The following is a 20,068-nucleotide window of genomic DNA, read 5'->3' as shown; positions in this document are numbered from 1 at the left end:
TTTTGAGGCTGAACAATCCCAGCTCTCTCAGCCTTTTCTCACAGGAGAGGTTCTCCATCCCTCTAATCACCTTGGTGGCCTCCTCTTGGCTACTGTAAACCACCTTAGAAGTTCAAGCTGCAGCACAATCTCAGATTTAGAATGTGAATATACACTTAATGACTTCTTTTTACATCTTAGGTGTGAGAAAACACCCAGGCTGTGCTAAAATCAAATGAATTGCACCAACAGAAAGGACAGAAGCCTTTAAATCAAACCTCTGGGGGAGTTAAAAGGAAGGCAACACCCTTTCCCTGCAACACTCCAGGTGCACATAAATTAATGTGTCAGATTAAAAGTGGGACAACTTGGACACAGACTGACAGAACACATTCTGCAACTTTGTGGAAGTTATGCTGCTCCCCCCTTTCTAGAATAAGGTAGCAATAACACAAGGGTAAGGTGCAATTTGGTTACCCTGGGGGTATGAAGAGTAGACAAAATTCTTCAGGAGATGACTGAAATCAAAGAATTTGTTTTCCCCCTGAAAGTTAGCAAACTGCACTGCAATTTCAAGACTCTGATACGGGGGAAAAGGAGAAACAAAGTACTTTGAACCATTTTGAGGAGGAACAAAGTATTTTGAACCATTTTGGATGATGGGCGGGGGGAACTGAGGTAGGAAAACACCTGTGGCAACATTCAGTCATTAGTCACTCAGGAACCATGACTGCAGCATTCCAAAGGGATTACAACAGCAGCTTTGCTGTGGTGAAGGCACCGACCAGCAGGTGCCAGTTTGGGATGTAGGCCAGTCTGAGAGAGGTTCTGGTGGCTTGGTGAACGCGGCTGTGGGCGTGCCTTGCAGAGGTAAAGGAGGTGGTTGCAGCCAAGACAGAAAAAGTGTTCTGAGATTTAATTACGCATGTGAGTAGCAAGGAAGAAGAAAGGAAACAGCCAAGTGCCAGTGGGAGCAATGTGTAACATCTGAGGCAATCCCTGTAAGTACCGAGCCCTGGACTTAAGAACTGGTCGATGCGGTTTGTCACTAGGGCTGCGTGTGAAGACCGGGGAACATCAGAGGCTTGTGGCTCTTATGGTTTCCAAGGAATATGAATTAAGGAAAAGAGAAAAAAGACCAACTAAAGAAGCTTTGAAGAGCAATCAAACCCATTTGAGGTGATTCTTGGAACAAGTCCTGACTGCTCAAACATCCCGGAAACTTCCCAGAGGAGGAAGCGCCACTGAGCTATAATGTAAGTGGAGGCACTCTGTGCCAGGTACACTGCTGCCTAGTGGGGAAATTTCAGTGGGTTTTTTTGGGGGTAAGGCTAGCATGACTGGTCATATTAGTAAGTACTCTCTTAGTCTTTGGTATGAAAACAAAGTTTCTCAAAAAGGTGCAAGAACGCAACTTTCTTGTAAAAATCAGCCTTAGAAACAGCTTAACTTCTGCTTCCTCAGTTTGTTTTTCTTTCTCTGTAACTTGAAATGCAGATTCATTCATTTTTAAGTCTTTACTGAGTGCTAGAACATGATCAGTGGAGCTGCAGAATCTTAAGCAAATAATCCTCCTCAAAACAATGTCACTTTACTATCTGTACTCTTTTAAGTGATGGTACGAAACCAAAAAGAAATATATTCATTGTTGTTAAAATAGACAGCCTTAGAGTTTGTGCTGATAAAAACTACTCATATTTAATATTTTGGGAGTTCTGTTTGAAATAAAACAACTGGGCAATAGTAGTATGGAGCTAACATAACAGGTAAACAGACATTTGTTTCTGGTGGAGTTCATAATTTCATATAAGTCAGAGGGTATTGGAGATAATGTGAGACTAAAAAAAAAAAAAAGCCTCTAAAACCAACCCACAGCTATTGGACACAAACAGAAGTGATATTAACCAACATGGAAGTTAAGTCATCAGGAAATGCTCCTTTTTCCTTCAGATGGCTTTTATGTCCCACCGCACTCCCCATTTCCTCACCCTTAAAGATAACTCATTCATGGCACACCTATTATCTTTGTAGGAAGTTCTTTCTGTCTTGGGATTCGGGAGCATGCATTTCCTCTGAGTAAATAATTTTGGTATCTCCTCCCATAATTACACCCACATTGAGTAGGACCTTTGGCATTAGACATCTACATATTATAGGAACCAGTTAATTCGTTTGACAAGCCTACAGGTATTAATAACAACGGCTAAGTACCTCTCCCATCTCTCAAATTTCAGCTGACAGCACAAAAAGATTGCTGGGCTTTCTTCTTTTTATGATTGATGTGACTTGGACAACCTTGAAGGCCAAAGCAGAAGCTGTATGCAATTCTCATAAGCTGAGGGAATGGCAGGTGAGTTCTGCGAGTCATTTGCTTCCCTTCAGCAGGTACTTTCCTCAGGACTGTTTCCTCAATATACATGCCCTGTAGGTATCTGCTCAGATTTCTTATCTGAAGGAAATTCTATATTGTAATTTGTTCTTGCACTTCATTTTCCGAAGTTTTATTGTTGTTATTGTTAAGACCTGTTTGAGAATAGTTTTTAAGCTAAACAGAGAATACTAGGGGCAGGGAGGAGAAAAGAAATTCCCATTATTTCAAAAGGCACCATTTTTTAAATGCTGTGTCAGAAATGTGCTATGCTTTGTATTAACAAGATCTGTGTAATCCACCCTAATGGAGCTGTGAGCATGGAGCCCATAGATGGGAATTCAAATATGCATTAAAACCCTACCAAAGGAAAACAACAATGACAGTATCTCTGCTTTTTAAAGTTTAAGATGACTGTTGAACTGGGAAATTGCAAAGCAAGGTTCTCTCTCATTTAATGATGGAACAAACATTTACAAATCAGTTTGTAAAATGTTGCTTTGCATGGAAAGCAGCACTAACTGCAGTTCACTGTTGTTCCAGATACTCATGCTAAAGATTCTCCTTTTCAGCCCATCAGTGCTTACTCACTTAACTTCTTTATGGTCTTAGACCAGAAAAAAAAAATCCTTGAATTTAACTATGGCACTTTTTTTGCATAAGTTAGTTTTTACTTTTACCTCTTCTTCAAAGATTAGATATAAATTGTAGTTTAATTTGCAGCTGTATTGTTTCAGATCTGACTTGGTATTTCATTGCTAAGCTCTATGGTACGAGATAGACCTGGAAGCTTGTTTGAAGATTCCTGCAATAACAGCATAGGCCTTAATTCATCCTTTCCATCCTATTCTTTTTGTTGTTATTACTTTTTTCTTTTGACTTCCCTTTAAAATGGTGGTGGTTGTGTTCCCCCCATTCTGTCCCTCCACCCCCAACCTCATTTCTTTTATGACATTGATATTAATAAGAGTGACTTGGAAAAATCTTCACTGAGGTGCTTGCTCTGAGCATTTGCCAAAACTTTCTACACAATGCTCCAGGTGTACTTGGGAGAGTCTCCCAGGGCAGACAGAAACACAGAAAGTGCTTCTCTGCCCTCCCAAAGACAGTAAAACTGCTCAGGTTTGAGCATGGCAACAAAACATGAGCTATAGGAGGGAAAACAATCATTCAAGGAAGATCATATAAATACCTGCTTGCCGAAAAGGTAGTTTAGCATTTGAGGTGGCAAGAACCACTTGATGGGTTTTAAACCACAGACCATAATAACAGCAAATGTGCAGGAGGACGTGATATTGGAGAACTCCAGGCAAACTGCAAGTCATCAGAATTCCTCTAGGACATGAAACTAGTGCCTACTAGAACAGGAATTACAGTGGTTCAGCTGTCACTTTGAACAGAGCTAGATTCAGACAGAGTGATTTCTTTGTCAAAAGCTCCAATATGTCTGGAAACACCTCTTCTTCATCCATCTCTCACTATGCATTTTTCCTTTGCACCTAGGCCAAATGGCATCAGGGTTTAAGCAGGAAAAGTAAGATGTCCTAAGTGCCACTCCCAGGATCCTAAAAATATGTATGTTTAAAATATAGAGGGGTTACAGGCCACTTTATTTGCTGTTGATAATGAAATTACACCAATTTGCCCCTGTAAATTTTTTTTCTAAGCCCAGTAGTAAAACAGCATCCAGCAGTGTATAGGAAGTATGTAAGTCCCAGTGTATGACAGCCCTGTAACAAAACCCAAGCAAAACTTTCTGTTATTGACCACTAAACTTAATTTAATGGCTCATGTGCTTTTTAGCTGTACTTCCTCCCGCAGAAGGTAATTGCTCTTAGCAGCCTCATCATGCCACTAAACAGCTTCTTTCCCTGCTGGCTGCTTCTTCATGACTTCTGTTTTACAGACCTGACCCCCACACACATCAGCTGGCAGCCATCAGTGAACGCAGCCAACCACCACACTGACAGATATGCCAACACCGAGCTGACCGTGAGGAGAGGACAAGCCTTCATCATCACCCTGTACTTCAACAGGCCAAGGCAGAATGGGGAGAGCCTGGCATTTGTCACTGAGATAGGTAACACTCCCTTAGCTCAACCCATGTTCACATCTCTTCTCCTTGTACTTCTCTCCCTATTCTATTTAAAGATGCAATTTGCCTTTGTGTGTTTTTAATGCTTTTAAATGCTTGCAGTTTCAGTGGTTTTCCTCCATAGTTTCAAATGGGAGGTTAATACTGAAATCCCACTCTGGAATGGAAACCAATCCCCCCTTCTTTCTGGCAGGGCCATACCCCTCGGAATCCCATCGCACCAGGGCTGTGTTTAAGCTCTCTGAGGCCGGGCCCAGTGGCTGGAGTGCTGCCCAAGGACCCAGCGAGGCCACAGCCACCAACTTTGTGATAACCAGCCCAGCCAACGCTGTCATCGGGCGATACAACCTCACCCTCCTGGTAACCTCAGGGAACAAGATCTCCTCCAGATACCTGGGGCAGTTTGTGTTACTCTTCAACCCTTGGTGCACAGGTAGGTGCCAACACCTTTGTTCTTGAACGTAGCTGACCCTGTTGCTTCATATCTGCCCAGAGAGCTGCTCCCTCAAGCTGTCTCTCTCTGGGTCATCAGTGGCTGCAATCTCAGTGCTCAGAGATCTGCTTTTAATACATTAAAAAGCTGCTGCCACCCCCCTCCCTTTTATCCTAGCAAAGTGTGCTATATGGGGTTTTATCACGGACTCTTTAGAACTGAGCAGATCACTTTGTCTGCAGACAAAGGCTGACAGGCTTTTGTAAATCCATGTACTTCTCAGAACTCAGAACAAGGATACAGTAACATCCTTGACTTGCACCTAAATCAGAGCAAGACTGTCCTTGTAGATGTTAACTGCAAGGACAACAGCTCAACTAACTTCATAAAAACTGGGAGGGCTAAATGTGAAGATTGGCAATTCACAGAATGGTTTGGGTTGGAAGGGACCTTAAAGACCATCTCACTTCAACCTCCCACTATGGGCACAGATGACACCCACCAGGTCAGGCTGTGCAGGGCCCCACCCAACCTGGCCTTGGACACTTCCAGGGATGGGGCAGCCACAGCAGCTCTGGACAGCCTGTGTCAGTGCCTCACCACCCTCACAGTAAAGAATTGCTTCCTAATCTCTAATCTGAGTCTCTCCTTTTTTAGTTCATAACCATTCCCCCTTGTCCTATGACTCTCTGCCCGTGTAAAAGGTCACTCTGCCTCCTTTCTAAAAGCCTCCTTGAAGTACTGGAAGGCCACAAGGAGGTCTCCACAGAGCCTTCTCTTCTCCAGGCTGAACACCCCCACATGTCTCAGCCCACCTCCATAGCAGATTTTTTGCAAATATGCCCTAAAACATGATATTCTAGAGTTAAGAGAGCTCTTAGCCATCCCAGTGAGTAAACAGCTTATCAAAGAAAAGCAACCACAATCATCCACTATTTTCTTCTGTGACCAAATATTAGTCAAGGGCCACTAAGAAATATGTTAAGAGCCAAGATGAAAAAAAAAAATGTTAATTAGCTCAGCAAGTCTTGGAAGTCAGAAATAATTACAGAAGTATGTTCAGGAAACTCAAGACTGTCTCTGCATAGACAGTCCTGAGAGAAAAACTTCCCCAGAACCCCCTGAAAGATCATTTGTGTGTAACTTGTAATTAATGGAAACCACACTGCTGGGACAGCAATATTTGACAGCTCCTGAACTGGAACACCAGAGGTACTCCTGAGACCAGACAAACTCCTCTGAGATGAAAACAGGAAAATTAAGCTGCACCATTACAATTTAAAACTAGTAATGCTGCAGAAGAGCCCTCCAGATTTACCAGATGATGCAATGGCTACTGACAGATAAAAGGGAGTATCCTTGAAGGAGGATGCTGGTGAAGTTCTATAGAGTGGAAAAGCTCCCTGATCCTGAAAAACAGGAACAAATTCAGTTTGATTGTATGTTACCACTATGGTAAGTGTCATAGCAGAAAGGAAATAGAACATTTATTTTCTCAGCTAAGGATAAATGGCAGATCTGGCCTGTAGATATGGTTCCAGATGTGAGATTATTCTTTAAACAGGAATTAATTCATCAACTGGAATATCAGTAAAGAACCACTTAGAAGAAAACAGTCAGGACTAGAGACAAAAGGAAAAGCACTGGGTTGGAGAAAAGCTACTAATGGATCCTTAAGTGTCATCTGAAAAAAACACTCTGATCAAGTAGTTCATCACTGACTTTGACATGCTGACATCAAGCAACATTGTCCATGCACAGGTGGGCTGGGACAACACATAGAAACAAGTGGCTGACCTTAGAGACTGGGGTAGGTCAGAAGGAATAAGATACAATAAGACAAAATAAAAGATCGCACGTTTAGGGAGAAATAACAATAATTTCAATGGCAGACTTATCACCTGCAAGTCATGAAGAATGTGGAAACACTTGTTAATCAAAGAACAAGAACCAAAGTGAAGTGGCCCTGAAAAAGGCAAATCAATCTTAAACTGTATAACAGAAAGCAGTCAGATTTAAATATTAATGCCATTGTATGAGGTGATGAAATCTCATCATTTGGAATTTTCTTTCAGCTGATCTTTCTTGAACAGGAATTATTAATTAGAACATGTTCATGGACCAGAAAAAAAAATCTGGTTCAGCAAGCCATAAAAATTTATCCCCTTTGGAAGAAGGGGCAGAGAACTAGCTCACAGGGCTAGAAGGATCCTAGAAAGTTGTCTAGTCCCACACCATCCTCAAGGCAGGTCCTGTTCAGCACTTATGTCATTCCTGACAGGTTTTGAATTCCTTCCTAATGATCAGCCATTAGGGAAGCTCCAGTACCTCCCCTGGAAATTCCCTCCAATAAAACACCAGCCTTTCTAATAGAAGTACTTCCTATTAACAAACAAATCTTTCTTGCTTCCATTTCAGCATATAATTTCTCATCCTACATATGATAGACACCAAGAATAGATTTCCTTCCCCCTGCCCCATCCTGTTCACAAGAATTTCTGGAATTGACTGCCATGCTTGGCCCATTCCTCACCCCCATTTTTTTCCTACCTTAAATAATTCTGAGTTAATTCATAACTTAGGTTTTCAGGATTGCTCAGCATTCCCAGTGCTCCTCCCACTCTTTCCAACTGGTCCAGAGCTGGAACTGCACACAGGTTTCCAGGCTCATGCCACCCCAAAAGCTTAGCAATCAACAATAATGACATTATTTTTAAAAAACATGGACAGTAACCACAAAAATAGATTTATATCACATGATATAATTTTTAAAATAAATTGCAATCTTTTTATTTGCAGGAAGGGAAGGATGGGAAGTTCCTATAGGAAGGTAAAGAAGTTGACTCAATAAAATAGAAAAGCTGATTTTTTTTTTTTATGTATTTCCTGAAATCCTGGAGCTTTCAGAAGGTATTTTTAAACAGTATGGAATTAAACACAGAGCTGAGCAGATATTGCTACTTAAAGAACGATGAAAACAATCTAAACCTCTGTGGGAAGCCAATGCTTTCAGAGCAGCTACATACTGTGCTTGGAAAACCAATGAGGAACAATGAAACCCAAGTGAATGGTTGAGCAGGCTTTCCTAATAACTGGAAAACATAAAAATGTTATCTGTGTGTTTCTTTTCAAATGTCTGTTCTACTTCTTAACTACCCTGAGAAGACAGAAAAAAATCTGTGAACCTGGACTTTTCTCACAGAAACACAACGTTTAGGGGACATTTAAATCATACACAAGGGCTACACTAAAAGTAGGGGATAAAAGTTAAGTAATATAATAAGGATCTTTTGGGTCCCTGTCCCCCCAGGACATTTACAATAACAGACATTATCACTGAACTCTACATGTTCACGGAGCTGTAAAGATGTGTTTTGCAAATAGTAGTTTTCCCCTTGCTAAATCAAGACAACAGTGTTTTTGAAAGGTTGCTAGTGTTGCAGCTTTAAGCCTGCCCAACTTGGTTTTCAGGTGATGATGTCTTCATAGCCAATGAAAATGAGAGGCAAGAATATGTTCTGAATGAAAATGGAATCATCTTTGTGGGCAACGCAAGGTACATTGAAGCAAGAGCATGGTATTATGGACAGGTAAGCCATAAGGAATTTATTTGGACTCTCATTCTGTCCCAAATAGCATTTCTCTTACATTATTTGCCTCTCCAATAGGCCTGTTCATATGAAAACTGCACAACCCTGGGTAGCCTTACTTTGCTCACAGTGTGTCTAACAGTGTCCCTCACTGTCCCTGTCACCTCTGGCCTGGAATATCTCAGAAAGGAGGAACCGCAGTAAAATCTCCTTTAATTCTGTTTGGAAGCCATCTAATTTCTTAAAAATGTATCTTATCTGATCACAGTTTCAAGACCTTCTAAACATCTGCCTCACCATGCTGGATCTGAGCCTGTACTACCGCCAGGACCCAGGCATGGACGTGTCACGAAGGGGAGATCCCAAATATGTGGGCCGAGTTATCAGTTCTATGGTAAGAAATGGGCAACTTCACCCACAAAACTGAGCAGAAAGCATCAGTTACACCAGGGAGACTCAGCCACCTGCATCTTATGCAACACAATTAAATGAATGGGGTGCATTATGCACAGCTCATTTTGTGCATTCTGTCCACTGGCCTCTTTTTAGATCAATGGAAATGATAATGACAACGGAGTTCTCCTGGGAAAGTGGCAAGGAAGCTTCCACTCTCATGAGAATCCCTCCAGGTGGGATGGCAGCGTGGTCATCCTCAAGAAGTGGCGCCAGGACAACTACAGGCCCGTTCAGTACGGCCAGTGCTGGGTGTTTGCAGGCGTGATGTGCACAGGTAAGCCCTGGGAACACAGGACTCTGCTGAGAAGGGGGCACTTGTGACCTCTGGACTAATCAAAAAACCACAAAGCAATAAACTCCACAAGAGGAACAGTGCTGTAAAGAACCCAAATGCTGAAGAACCACAAAATATTTAGACCCCTAACTTTGTTTCTCAGATGTTTGTATAATCATTGAGCTGCGTGGGTTTTGTTGTATTTGTTGCTCGTTTGTTTTGGTTTCTTTTAAAATATATTTCAGTTCTGAGGTGCTTGGGGATTCCAACCCGCTTGGTTTCCAATTTTAACTCTGCCCATGACGTGGATAGAAACCTGAGTATTGACAAGTACTATGACAGCTCTGGAAGGAGTCTTAATATCAGCAAGGATTCCACATGGTAAATATAATTTCTTGCATCTCACTAATAACTAGGGAGGGGATTTAGGAGACTTAAAAACACGAACACCAGTGGTACAAAAGCAACTGAGTGGACACAATGTAATACAACTATCTAAATTAATACTGTAGACATCCATTTGGAAAAAAAAAAGAAGAGAAGAAAAAAACCCAAACAACATACTTCATGGTTGTTTCCCTCCCTGCCCTGAGGTCTAGACCTCAAAAACAGGCATTAAATCTGTCCTTTGAAAGAGGCAGTGAGTTAATATAATGAGACAGCCTGTATCTCAGTTTGGAGAACCTTTAAAAGCCAAAATTCACTACTCTTTTCAAACTGGAAGCCTGTATGACTCTATATGACCGTGCTTTCTAGACACTGTTCTTTGTCTCCAGGGATTATCACGTCTGGAATGAAAGCTGGTTCGTTCGCCCAGACCTGGGAAGGTCGTACAACGGGTGGCAGGTTTTAGATGCGACCCCGCAAGAACAAAGCAAAGGTAACAGTATAAATTACCAGTGTTTAACAGTGGCTTCTCCCAACTGAGCACAGCTAACAGAGTTTGACCTCCTTTCTCACATTTCAGGGATTTTTCAGTGTGGCCCTGCCTCCGTCGTAGCCATCAAAGAAGGTGAGGTGGACTTGGATTACGACACCTTGTTCGTGTACACGGAGGTGAACGCCGACTGCAACAGGTGGATCGTGTACAACGATGGCACCAAGAAAAGGGTTTATTGTGATACTGAAATCATTGGCAGGTTCATCAGCACCAAAGCCCTGGGCAGCAACGCCCGGGTGGATATCACCGCTAACTACAAATATCCGGAAGGTAAAGGGATTGTCACGTTATCTCCTTGTTATCACAACTGCTTCCTGCTGAGTTCTTGGTGCTGGGAGGCAGGATGAGCAACCTGCTTTGTTTGAGCATCTCTCCGCTTTCCTTCAGAAAATATTTCCACCAGTGTTCTCAGATTACTTCCTAAATGCAAGGGGTATTACCTTTCTGGCTTTGTGCATTTAACAGTTTCCTTCTTAGGGCACAACACAAACTACACTTTAGTCCCTTACACAGAAATATAAAATTTAATACATTCAGAAAACAGGGCTATAAAATACACCTTACTACCCAAGGCAGACCAAAACCCTCAGGGTGTCATACCAAAACATCCTGAAACTGGGTCCATTGTGTATCATGAACTGTGCACATGTCTGTAGTATAGGACGCTGAGGTCACTAAGTACCAGTTTTCCAACCTATCTGGCAGAGGGAGTGGGGCAACAATCAAACCACTAACCCAAAACTTAAGCTCCAGTCCTCTGCATTATCTCCCACATAGCAATCACCTACCCAGCCACTCAGTGTTTGCACTGTCAGTGGACTCTGTCTCCACATCATTGGATTCTGGAATCAAAACTACTAAGAAAGAGTAAAGGGACTAAGTGTCATTCAACTGTATTTAGGAAAACAAAGCAGCAAAGGGTTAAGAGCTGCAGAGCCATTTGCTTGCAGGAATTTTTTTTTTTATCTTCCCTCAGAAACTTGGTACTCAGATCTTTCCATTTTGTTTGTTTGTTTGTTTAATTTAGGGTTACAGATTTCTCTTAATAGTGTGCTTAATGTTTGTGGCTCAAAGTATTAAAAAAAAAATAAAATAAAATATGTATTTCACTTGTTTTAAAATTTGCCATTTGGAATCAGTGGCCATATTTCAGTATTTCACTCTTCAGTGTTTTAGTGCAACTGTATTTAATACAGAGGCTGTCTGTCACCAGATCAGCAAAGTAAGACTTATCACACTGCTGCAAGTTCTGACCAGAGAAAGAGAAATCTTGCTTCTTTAACAAATACATTATATTTCATTTCAGTGATTTATTCACCTTATAACAGTGCATTTATTACTTCCCTGTGGAAAAACCTGAACAGAGGATTAATGGAGATATGGGGAACTTTCAGGTGTTGCATATGCAGAGCTGACACCCTGTACCACTCTGAAAGCCTTTACCCAGAGGAGGTGCATTTGCAACAGAAGCAGGATTTTACTTGGTTCTCTCCTTCCCCCAGGCTCTTCCGAGGAAAGACGTGTTTACAAAAAGGCCTTGGCCAAGATATTGGGAACGAGTGTCACAGAAGGACGCACAGAATCCGCGGATGGGAGACCCTCAGAGACAGTCAGAAACCCTGGCATTGCTGGGAAGTTCAAGCTGGCTGAGCCTCCAGTTTTTGGCAAAGACATTAATCTAATCTTAGTTCTCAACAACCTCTCCTCTGACCGCAAGGCCGTGAGGGTGGACATGAGTGCATCCACCATCCTGTACACCAGGAGAACAGTGGCAGAGATCCTGAAGGCAACCACTTCTGCGGAGCTTGGTCCTAAACAAGGTAACTTTTAATGGTCCCAAGGAGCCAGTCTAGCCCTCTTGCTAGCCACAGCAAGGCAACTGGGAGGAAGAAACATCAGTCTCATACCTAGATCAGCCTCATAGTGCATCCATTCCTACCATCTCTTAATAGCATTGTGATTAAATTTTACATGATTTTTTCCCCCACTGAAAACTTTCACTACTTCAAGAATGAATTGAAGGTCTCATCAAGTGTTACATAGAAGGCTACATTTATGTTACAGCTCCAGAAGCAACACTATACATATGTGTGTGTGTGGCAAGATCTATATATCTATATATATATGTGTGTGTGTGTGGTAACTATTACATGTACATAGGAACATATCTTACTATAAACAAATAAAAGAAGTCTGATGTGTGCTTTCTGGCACCCAACAGGCAACACTTTAAAAGAAATCAACTAGGACAAAGTTTAAAAGTTACAGTGAAACTCTGTTTTGAAGAGTCACAGCTACTGAAATTATTATAGAGATCTTTTTCATCTCCAGGGGCTACAAAGATATACATTTTTCCCCATACACAGCAGGAAAGTTGTAGGACTACAGTGAGCAGCTGACCAGGTCACTTGAAAAGGATCTCTGTGAAACTTGACCCAAACTTTCTTCTTGACTGAGGTAAAACAAAGAGGATACAAGGAGGGAATAGATAAAAATAGTTATACCTCTAATTGTAAGAAATACAAAGGGCCAGGAATCCAGTGAAATGCAGAGGAGAAGACTCCCTCAGTTTCAGACCAAAAATCCTCTATTCAAAACTGTAAGGGTCAAATGAGTTAAAGTGGAAAATGATCACCACAAGAGGGAAATACACAACCAGTCTCACAAGAAGGAAATATAAACAGACTCCAGCTGTCTTATCTTTTTTTCTCTTCAATAATTAAAAAAAAAAAAACCAAAACAAACAAACAAAAACAAAACAAAACAAAAAACCCCCAAACAAACCTTGCTGTAACTCTCTTTTCTTTAGCTTTCTTTGAAAATGTAATAGTTCCTAAACATATGTCTGTATTCCAGGGAAGCATATCCGGGTAAAGATCCCTTATGCTCATTATGGAAAATATCTGACTACTGACAAAAGGATCCAAGTCACTGCTCTGTGTGAAGTCATGCGCTCGCACGGGCTGAAGCTGCTGGTGGAGAAGACAATCATTTTAGAGGACACAAACATCATCATTAAGGTAAACAATTCTCCCCCTGATGTCCCAAACGGACACTAAAGGGTCTTTCTGGAGGTCAGATCTTAAGATGAGAATTTGGGGATAAATGAATTCATTTAGGCTGCCATTTCAGACCTTGCTCCAAAATCCTGCTGCTTAAATTGAGAAGGCAAGGATGGGAGAGGCCAGTTCTGAACCTTGGCCTGAACCTGACCCTGTTCTTCAGAACATTTCTGTTTCTTTCTTTCCCAGTCACATGCCACAGCTTTCTGTTCACAGCACTCGTTCTCATTGCAGGTGTTCTAGTTACTGGCAAGTGCTTGTGTTGCCTTTAAACAACTTTGCCTGCTACCAGAATAGAGGTTTAAACCCTTAATTCCAGTCATTGCTAGGGCCAGTTCTTATTGTTATGACACTTCAGTTCTCATCAGTGATGTGCCAGAAAAGAAAAACAAAAGCCACTGAGCACCCCAAGGATCAGGCAGGTGTCAGGGACGTGTCTGTGCAGTCAGGGCTCTGTTCCACTGAAATCACACACAAAATATTGCAGACAGCTCCACAGCACGGCTCAGCTAAGCCAAGTCCAGCTTCAAACACCAGGAAAGTGTGGCTAAATGCCACAGCTGAGTTCTGACTCCAGAAGAGAGTAAACCAGTGAGTGATCAGAAACGTGCCTTTGTCCCACAGCTTCCCCGGAGGATTGTGGTGAACAGAGCTGCCACTCTGGAGATCTCCTACGCCAACCCCCTCCCCGAGCCCGTGAGCCGCTGCGTCCTCCTGGTGACTCTGATGAACCAGCAGGTCAAGATAAAGTAAGTGAAAGCTGCAGCATGTACTCGGTGCTTCCAACGCCACCAACAGCACGTCTGGTGTCTCAAAAAGGAAAAACAAAAACCCAAACACGCTCTAATCGTCTATTTCATATTTTCTATTTATGAAACAAAAATGCCACCAAGTATATATTGGGATGTTATTGTTTCTTAATCACACACTGTTTGTTCCACTTAGGAACATCTTCCACAACTGAAAACTATTAACATTCTCCTTCCCTGGGAAAGCAAACGTGCATGTGGAATTCTTTTGTCTCTCTGAAGTTTACAGCTTGGCTTCATGTTTCTATTTTTATGCACAATGCCCTAATACCACAGGTATAACTGAGCTAACAAGTCAGACACTGCCATAGCTCCCCTTGCTTCAGCCCAAACAAGAAGTTGCTCCTTTAAAGCAGGAGAAGAATATGCCTTTTCAAAATATAAAACCCATGATTTTCTATTTTTCTTTTCCTTTGGACTCTGCTGCTTTATGCATTAACTCACTGTTGAGTAGCAGTTCGTATTTCCTAGAGCTTCCTTTTATTATTATAAAAAAATGTGACTTGCTGTGGGTCTGGAACTCTTTGGACAAGAGAATCCATAAAAATATGAAGAACATTATTCCAGTTGAAGACTAAGCCAATTTAGGCCAAAAAAAAGGTAAAAAACAAAGCAGAATGGCCATTGGAAAAATCATGTTATTGCCAAAATGGATATGAACCGAGCAGGTATTGGACAGATCTTTGACTTCAGAGTTTTCCTATTCTGAGTTTGTGTTGACTGTCCAAATTTGCAGTCAGCCCTAAGGCCTGACGTGGCACTTCTCATTTCCATAAGTCTATTCAAGAGTAAATGAAGATGGCACTGTCTCATTTCTTAGTCTACACAAAGCCTCAAACCTTAAGTAATTCTCAAAACCCAAGGCTGGGGCACAAGTAACTGTTGAGTCCCTTGCTCTCATGCACTCCTATTTCTTGGCAATCTCATAAAAAGACAATGTAAACCTGAATTAATTGATTTTTTCCTTTTTTTTTTTTTTCTCCAGTTTGGCACGACTGGCACCAAGGGAGAGATCAAAAATTTATTTTGAATTCACACCTCGGAGGAGTGGGCCCTTGCAGCTGCAAGTAGACTTCTCTTGTGACAAATTTTCACACGTTAAGGGATTTGTAACCATTGCAGTAGCACCTTCATAATTGGATGGAATCAAACTCCTATTTCAGCAGTAACATGACAAGACATCCTCCCCTGGATAGGAAAAGTGATGACAGAAAGGAACTTTCCACAAAAATTGGTGACCTCTTACATTGCAATAGAATCAAGTCTCCTACTTTCACAGTGCTTAATTTAGTCTCTAATTGTATTTCTTCCTTTTTTTCCTCCCTCTTGAATTCTTTGTAGAAATAGTTCCACTGTTTTATCAAATCTCATTCTGTTCAGCTCCCAGTTTTGACTTTGCCATCAGGCAAACAATACAGTCTCTTTTTGACCTCATTCTAATTGTCAGCAATAAATAAAAATCATTCATCACTGTATTGTTTTGTAATGAATTTTACATTCCATGGACATTATTACAAGAAGTCACAAGATTGAGGAAAGTTCTTTTTTCTTCATTTCACAAGCCTCTAGCCTAAAAGAATAGAACATTTCCCTCCACTGTTCACCTAATTTCTGTATTTTGTGACACATATAGCTCTGTGAATGGGGAGGAAAAAAGCCTGTGAAGGGGGGGAAAGTGATGTGTGGGGTCCATGACAGTATTTCTGTGGGCACAGGCCTGGCACAGAGTGGAGAACACATGGACATATTCAAAACAGTAACTTAATTCTTATGTAGCCTGACAGAGCCTGGCATTAATGTGACAGCCCAGCAGCACAAGGTCACCAACACTTTTTGCCCACCAGTGTAAGGTCACTGGAGACAAGGAACACATTTGTCTTCACACCTTCCCCACGTGGCTCCCCCATGGGCAGCCCCAGCTCCACCCCTGACAGAGTTTGCTGACAGATCCCTCTTCTGTGGGTTCCCAACCCCAACATTCCCAGGTGCCAGGTCTCAGCTGGAACACACTTTCAGGCAGCTGTAAGGATTCCCTGTTCCAGCCTCTGCTGTGACAGGTAAGGACTGACCAGGCACGGGAGCCTCCAGGTCACACTCCAGGGTGTGGGGCAGTCACAGTGTGCAAACAGCTCTGCCAAGCCTCAAGATTTACATTTGCTGTACAACTGGCAGAAAGATCAAAGCTGAATTAATAAGGCCAAAATTCTGAACCACAGAGCTGTAAGGAGTTATAGATATGAAAACCTTTTTCTGATAGTATTTCAGAGTCTGAGGCATCCAGATATGATCACAAACTCCTACTGAAAAAAAAAAAACCACACACACAAGAAACCATAACAGAACTCCAGATTCCTTTTTTAAAAAAATACACTTAAACTTCAGGCAATTAACTTGCCTTTTTGGTTCCTGGCAATCTTGATATGAATTGGAAACAACAAATATGAAGTGGAAACAAAACAGAAAACAGAACAAAAAGGCAGTGCAGAAGCGTGAAGGTGAGGAAGATGAGGGATCATCCCTTCTCCCCTGACAGCCCTTACTCCTCATCACAGTCCATTCAAGGTTCAGATCAGTGTTCAAGCTACTCTGGGCACAGATTGGCAGGGGATGTTTGTAGATAAGCTGTGACACAGGACGAGGGAGGAGACAACGCGAGGGAGCTGCAGGAGCTGAGGGCGCCTGTAATTAGAGTGGGCAGGGCTCGCACCAGCGGAGCAGCTCTGCAGCTTCCTCCGGGGCCGGACTCACAGTGCCATGCCAAAGAGCTACAGAGAAACTTTGTACATGCATTATGAACCCCGAACTATAAAGAAAAAATTATTATTAAAAGCAGAGGCAGCCATTTAAACACTTCTCTTTACTTAACAGAAGTCTCTGATCACAGCTGACTGCATAACAATGCCCTCTCGGGGGGATGTGCTGCTTCACACAGAAGAAATGCAGATTACAGGTAACCATGTCAGGAACAGATAGTGAGAATGCACATGTCTGTATTGCAAGAAAGAATGAATTACATGCAGTTATGTGAAAGATCTTCAGGCAGACCTGCCTTTAAAAAAAACAGAGTGAAAAAACTCCAAACTACTGAGTGACAGTAACACTGATTATTACAAATTTACTCAGATCACTCCATGTCCCAACAGCCAAGCTGTACAACAGGTATATTTGTCTACGCTTGCCCTCTGTACATACAGTCTCCAAAAACCTAAACTGACACAAACCAAACTATCCAAAATTATTTTTTTTGTGTCTGCTTAAGATTATATTTCCTTCATTAGATCCAATTTGGGATGTTTTCCCCTCTAAGACACCAGAATACTGATTATCATCTTTCTTCAGTCATTCACCAGTTTTAAATAAGCATAATTGGATTCAAGATTGTGCAATTAAAGCAGTCATCAGTGGATGCTCACGTAGGATATCACTACAAAAACAGTAACTACCAACCACAGGTCACACCCAGCTTGTATAAACTCCAGCCTGTGTAGCCAAGTCCAGTCCTGAGCCTTTCAGTATTTGTGCTGGTGGAAGAAGATTTAGGATGTTCTTGCACACTTTCGTGTCCATAACCTGAACCACACACAAGTGAGGAAAAGAAGAAAGAAACCTCATGGCAGGTAAGTTCATCCTGATGGCTCCAGACATCACTCCTCCTATCCAGCTGAGTGAGATTTGCTGAGGAAACAAGATAAATTACATCTAGCTGTTCTCTCAGCAGCTTAGCCCTCTTTAGGTTTAATGTATTTATGGGTTATTCTACTGGAACTGATTTTCTTTTTACTATCATGGGTCTTGAACATATTCTTTTTTTTCCTGTAACACAGAAAAGTAGATTAAGAAGATATTTTTTCTATCATATCAATTAACTACTCTATTCAGTGCTTCTGCAGCCACCTAATCAACACTGTTGGCTACTGACTGGGGCATCCTACTGCCCCATGGAAATCCCAGGCTCTGATATCAAATGATGTCTGGCCTCAGACAGGTCACTTGGTGGCCTCTGGACTCCCACATTCCCCTCCCTACAGAGGGGCCATGGCAGCTGGTCTGTGTGGTGTTGCACTGACTCTCACTGTCCTCGTGACTGGAGAGATCTCTAGTTAGACAGGTGTGTCATGGAATGCACACACACACAGAGTCCACCTACAGTTTAGTTTAAAGATGTTTTTCTGTTACAGCTTCAGCTTTCAGTCAAAGGCAAAAAGAACCCTGTCACATGATCAGCATTTTCAGCAGTGAGCACCAATTCTGCAGGCTTTTGCTTCTGAGCTTGCTCCCAGTGTCTGTCCACTACAGGATAGACACCCAAAGAGATTTTTAGAAGTTTGTCCAATTGCACGCTGACAGAATTATTGAAAATGTGTTTTTCTAACAGACACCAAAAGAAGAAAAAAAATTATAAGATTTAAATTAAAACTGTGAGGATCAAAACAAGGGTAAATTTGAGTCCACATGGACAAAAGACTGGTATCAGGTTTTATTGTGCTCTTACCCCATATAAAAACCAACTTTTTGCTGATCTCCTGCACATGATCACTGGAAATGCCTGCACGAGCAGGGACTTTGCAAGGCAAATCAAACTATTAATGCAGGAAATTCTTGGAGCTAACCACTGCTAGCCACTGCCTTCTTTATCTTTCCAACCGCTCCACACATCCCCTTTTACTCTGTTGGACAACTTCTTTGCCTGTGACAGCCTCTGACGTGCCCCCTGCCCTGCAGAGCCTGGACACTGAACTCGCACAGGGTGAAGTGCAGCAAGACTAAACAACTTCTTTTCAAACCCTGAGGCCCTGCAGAAACACGTTCTAAGTCACTCTTAAATTAGAGGACTTGATGTTGGGGATGATGCTTTCTGTGGGTCCCTTTCAATTACAGATATTTGAGTCAGGAACACAAAGCGATGACGCAAGTGAGACACTTTCCAGGCATTTTGCACCCCGGGGCACAGACACAACTCTCCTGTCAGTGGAATTTTTGTCTCTAGGTGACACACATGGAGCAAGACCCTCAGCTGAAAGTGTTTAAACACACTCACAGACTAGAGGAAAGCCACCCTCACTGCAGCCTCAGAAATGCACGTGCACATTCACATTTCTTCCAAAAAGCTGAGGAATGAGGACAGTTCTGACTTTGTGAAGACTTCACAGAATATAACTCTCTGCTGCAAACACAGCAGAAAACTCAGATCTCACCCTCTCTATTCCTACAGCAGAGCCCTGTGGGTTCCCTCAGATATGAGCCTCTCTCCAAGTGATTCAAGGCAGTGCTAAACCAAGTCCTGTGTTCAGTGAAATGATGGAAGTGTTGCTTTAGTCTGCAAAGGGTTAATGCGCTTGAGTCACAGCAGGAAATTTTCTTCAAGGGAAACTCCTCTGAAATGCACAGGGAGAGGCCACTTCACAAACACATATTTTCATAGAGGGATCTGTATTTTTTCTGCTTTTTTCACTTGTTACTGCCGGTTTTTAATTCCTCAAGGGACAAAAAAAGTTTGACAGCTTTTGTAATGTGTGCTTCAGTGCCCCATTTTCAACAGTGACAACCCATCACAATACAAAAGAGCAACAATAGCACTGCCTCAAGATATGCCACTCCTAGTGCCATCATCTGTCCTCTGCTGGTTATCTTTTTCCAACAGAGTGTGAAATAACACCCAGCTTCAGGCAACAGGACTGCAAATTAACTGAGATACAAGATACATGAGAAGATAATGTACAAGTTCCACAATGAAGACACCAACCTTCTGACATCTGTCAGAAAGTGCTTCCAGAGCCAGGCTTGCACTCGCTCATGAGAGTTTTAATACTTCTTTCTGTACATCTGTAAAGCTCTCTGTGAACCAGAGATCCCCACAGGACCTCACAAGAGCAGGAACATGGGGAACAGAACAGACACTTCAAACTTTAACAAAGTCTTATCTAAATAGAGCAGGTTTTTATTTTTGTTTTTTGTTTGTTTTTTTTTTTTTAAATCAAAGATGAATTCTCTGAATGGGTGTTTTTTCTCTTTCAGAAAGTTGCCTGCAGAAAAGATGCTTTAACTGTTCCTCTACACTGGCA

The 20,068-nt window shown here is 41.9% G+C and overlaps 1 protein-coding gene across 1 annotated transcript; it reads left to right on the top strand.

Moving 5' to 3' along the window:
- The first annotated feature begins 2,322 nt into the window (after positions 1-2,322).
- LOC103754303 (protein-glutamine gamma-glutamyltransferase 6) lies at positions 2,323-15,142 on the top strand. The gene is made up of 13 exons (XM_029960425.1): positions 2,323-2,329; positions 4,254-4,427; positions 4,636-4,875; positions 8,347-8,465; positions 8,734-8,859; positions 9,015-9,195; positions 9,441-9,576; positions 9,972-10,075; positions 10,163-10,405; positions 11,638-11,955; positions 12,992-13,155; positions 13,822-13,946; positions 14,992-15,142. The coding sequence occupies exons 1-13, from the start codon at positions 2,323-2,325 to the stop codon at positions 15,140-15,142; spliced, it is 2,088 nt and encodes a 695-aa protein (XP_029816285.1).
- Positions 15,143-20,068: the final 4,926 nt, after the last annotated feature.

This window comes from Manacus vitellinus, unplaced genomic scaffold (genome assembly GCF_001715985.3).
Source record: "Manacus vitellinus isolate BGI_N305 unplaced genomic scaffold, ASM171598v3 scaffold_26_pilon, whole genome shotgun sequence".
NCBI lineage: Eukaryota > Metazoa > Chordata > Aves > Passeriformes > Pipridae > Manacus > Manacus vitellinus.
This window is presented reverse-complemented; position numbering and strand designations above follow the sequence as displayed.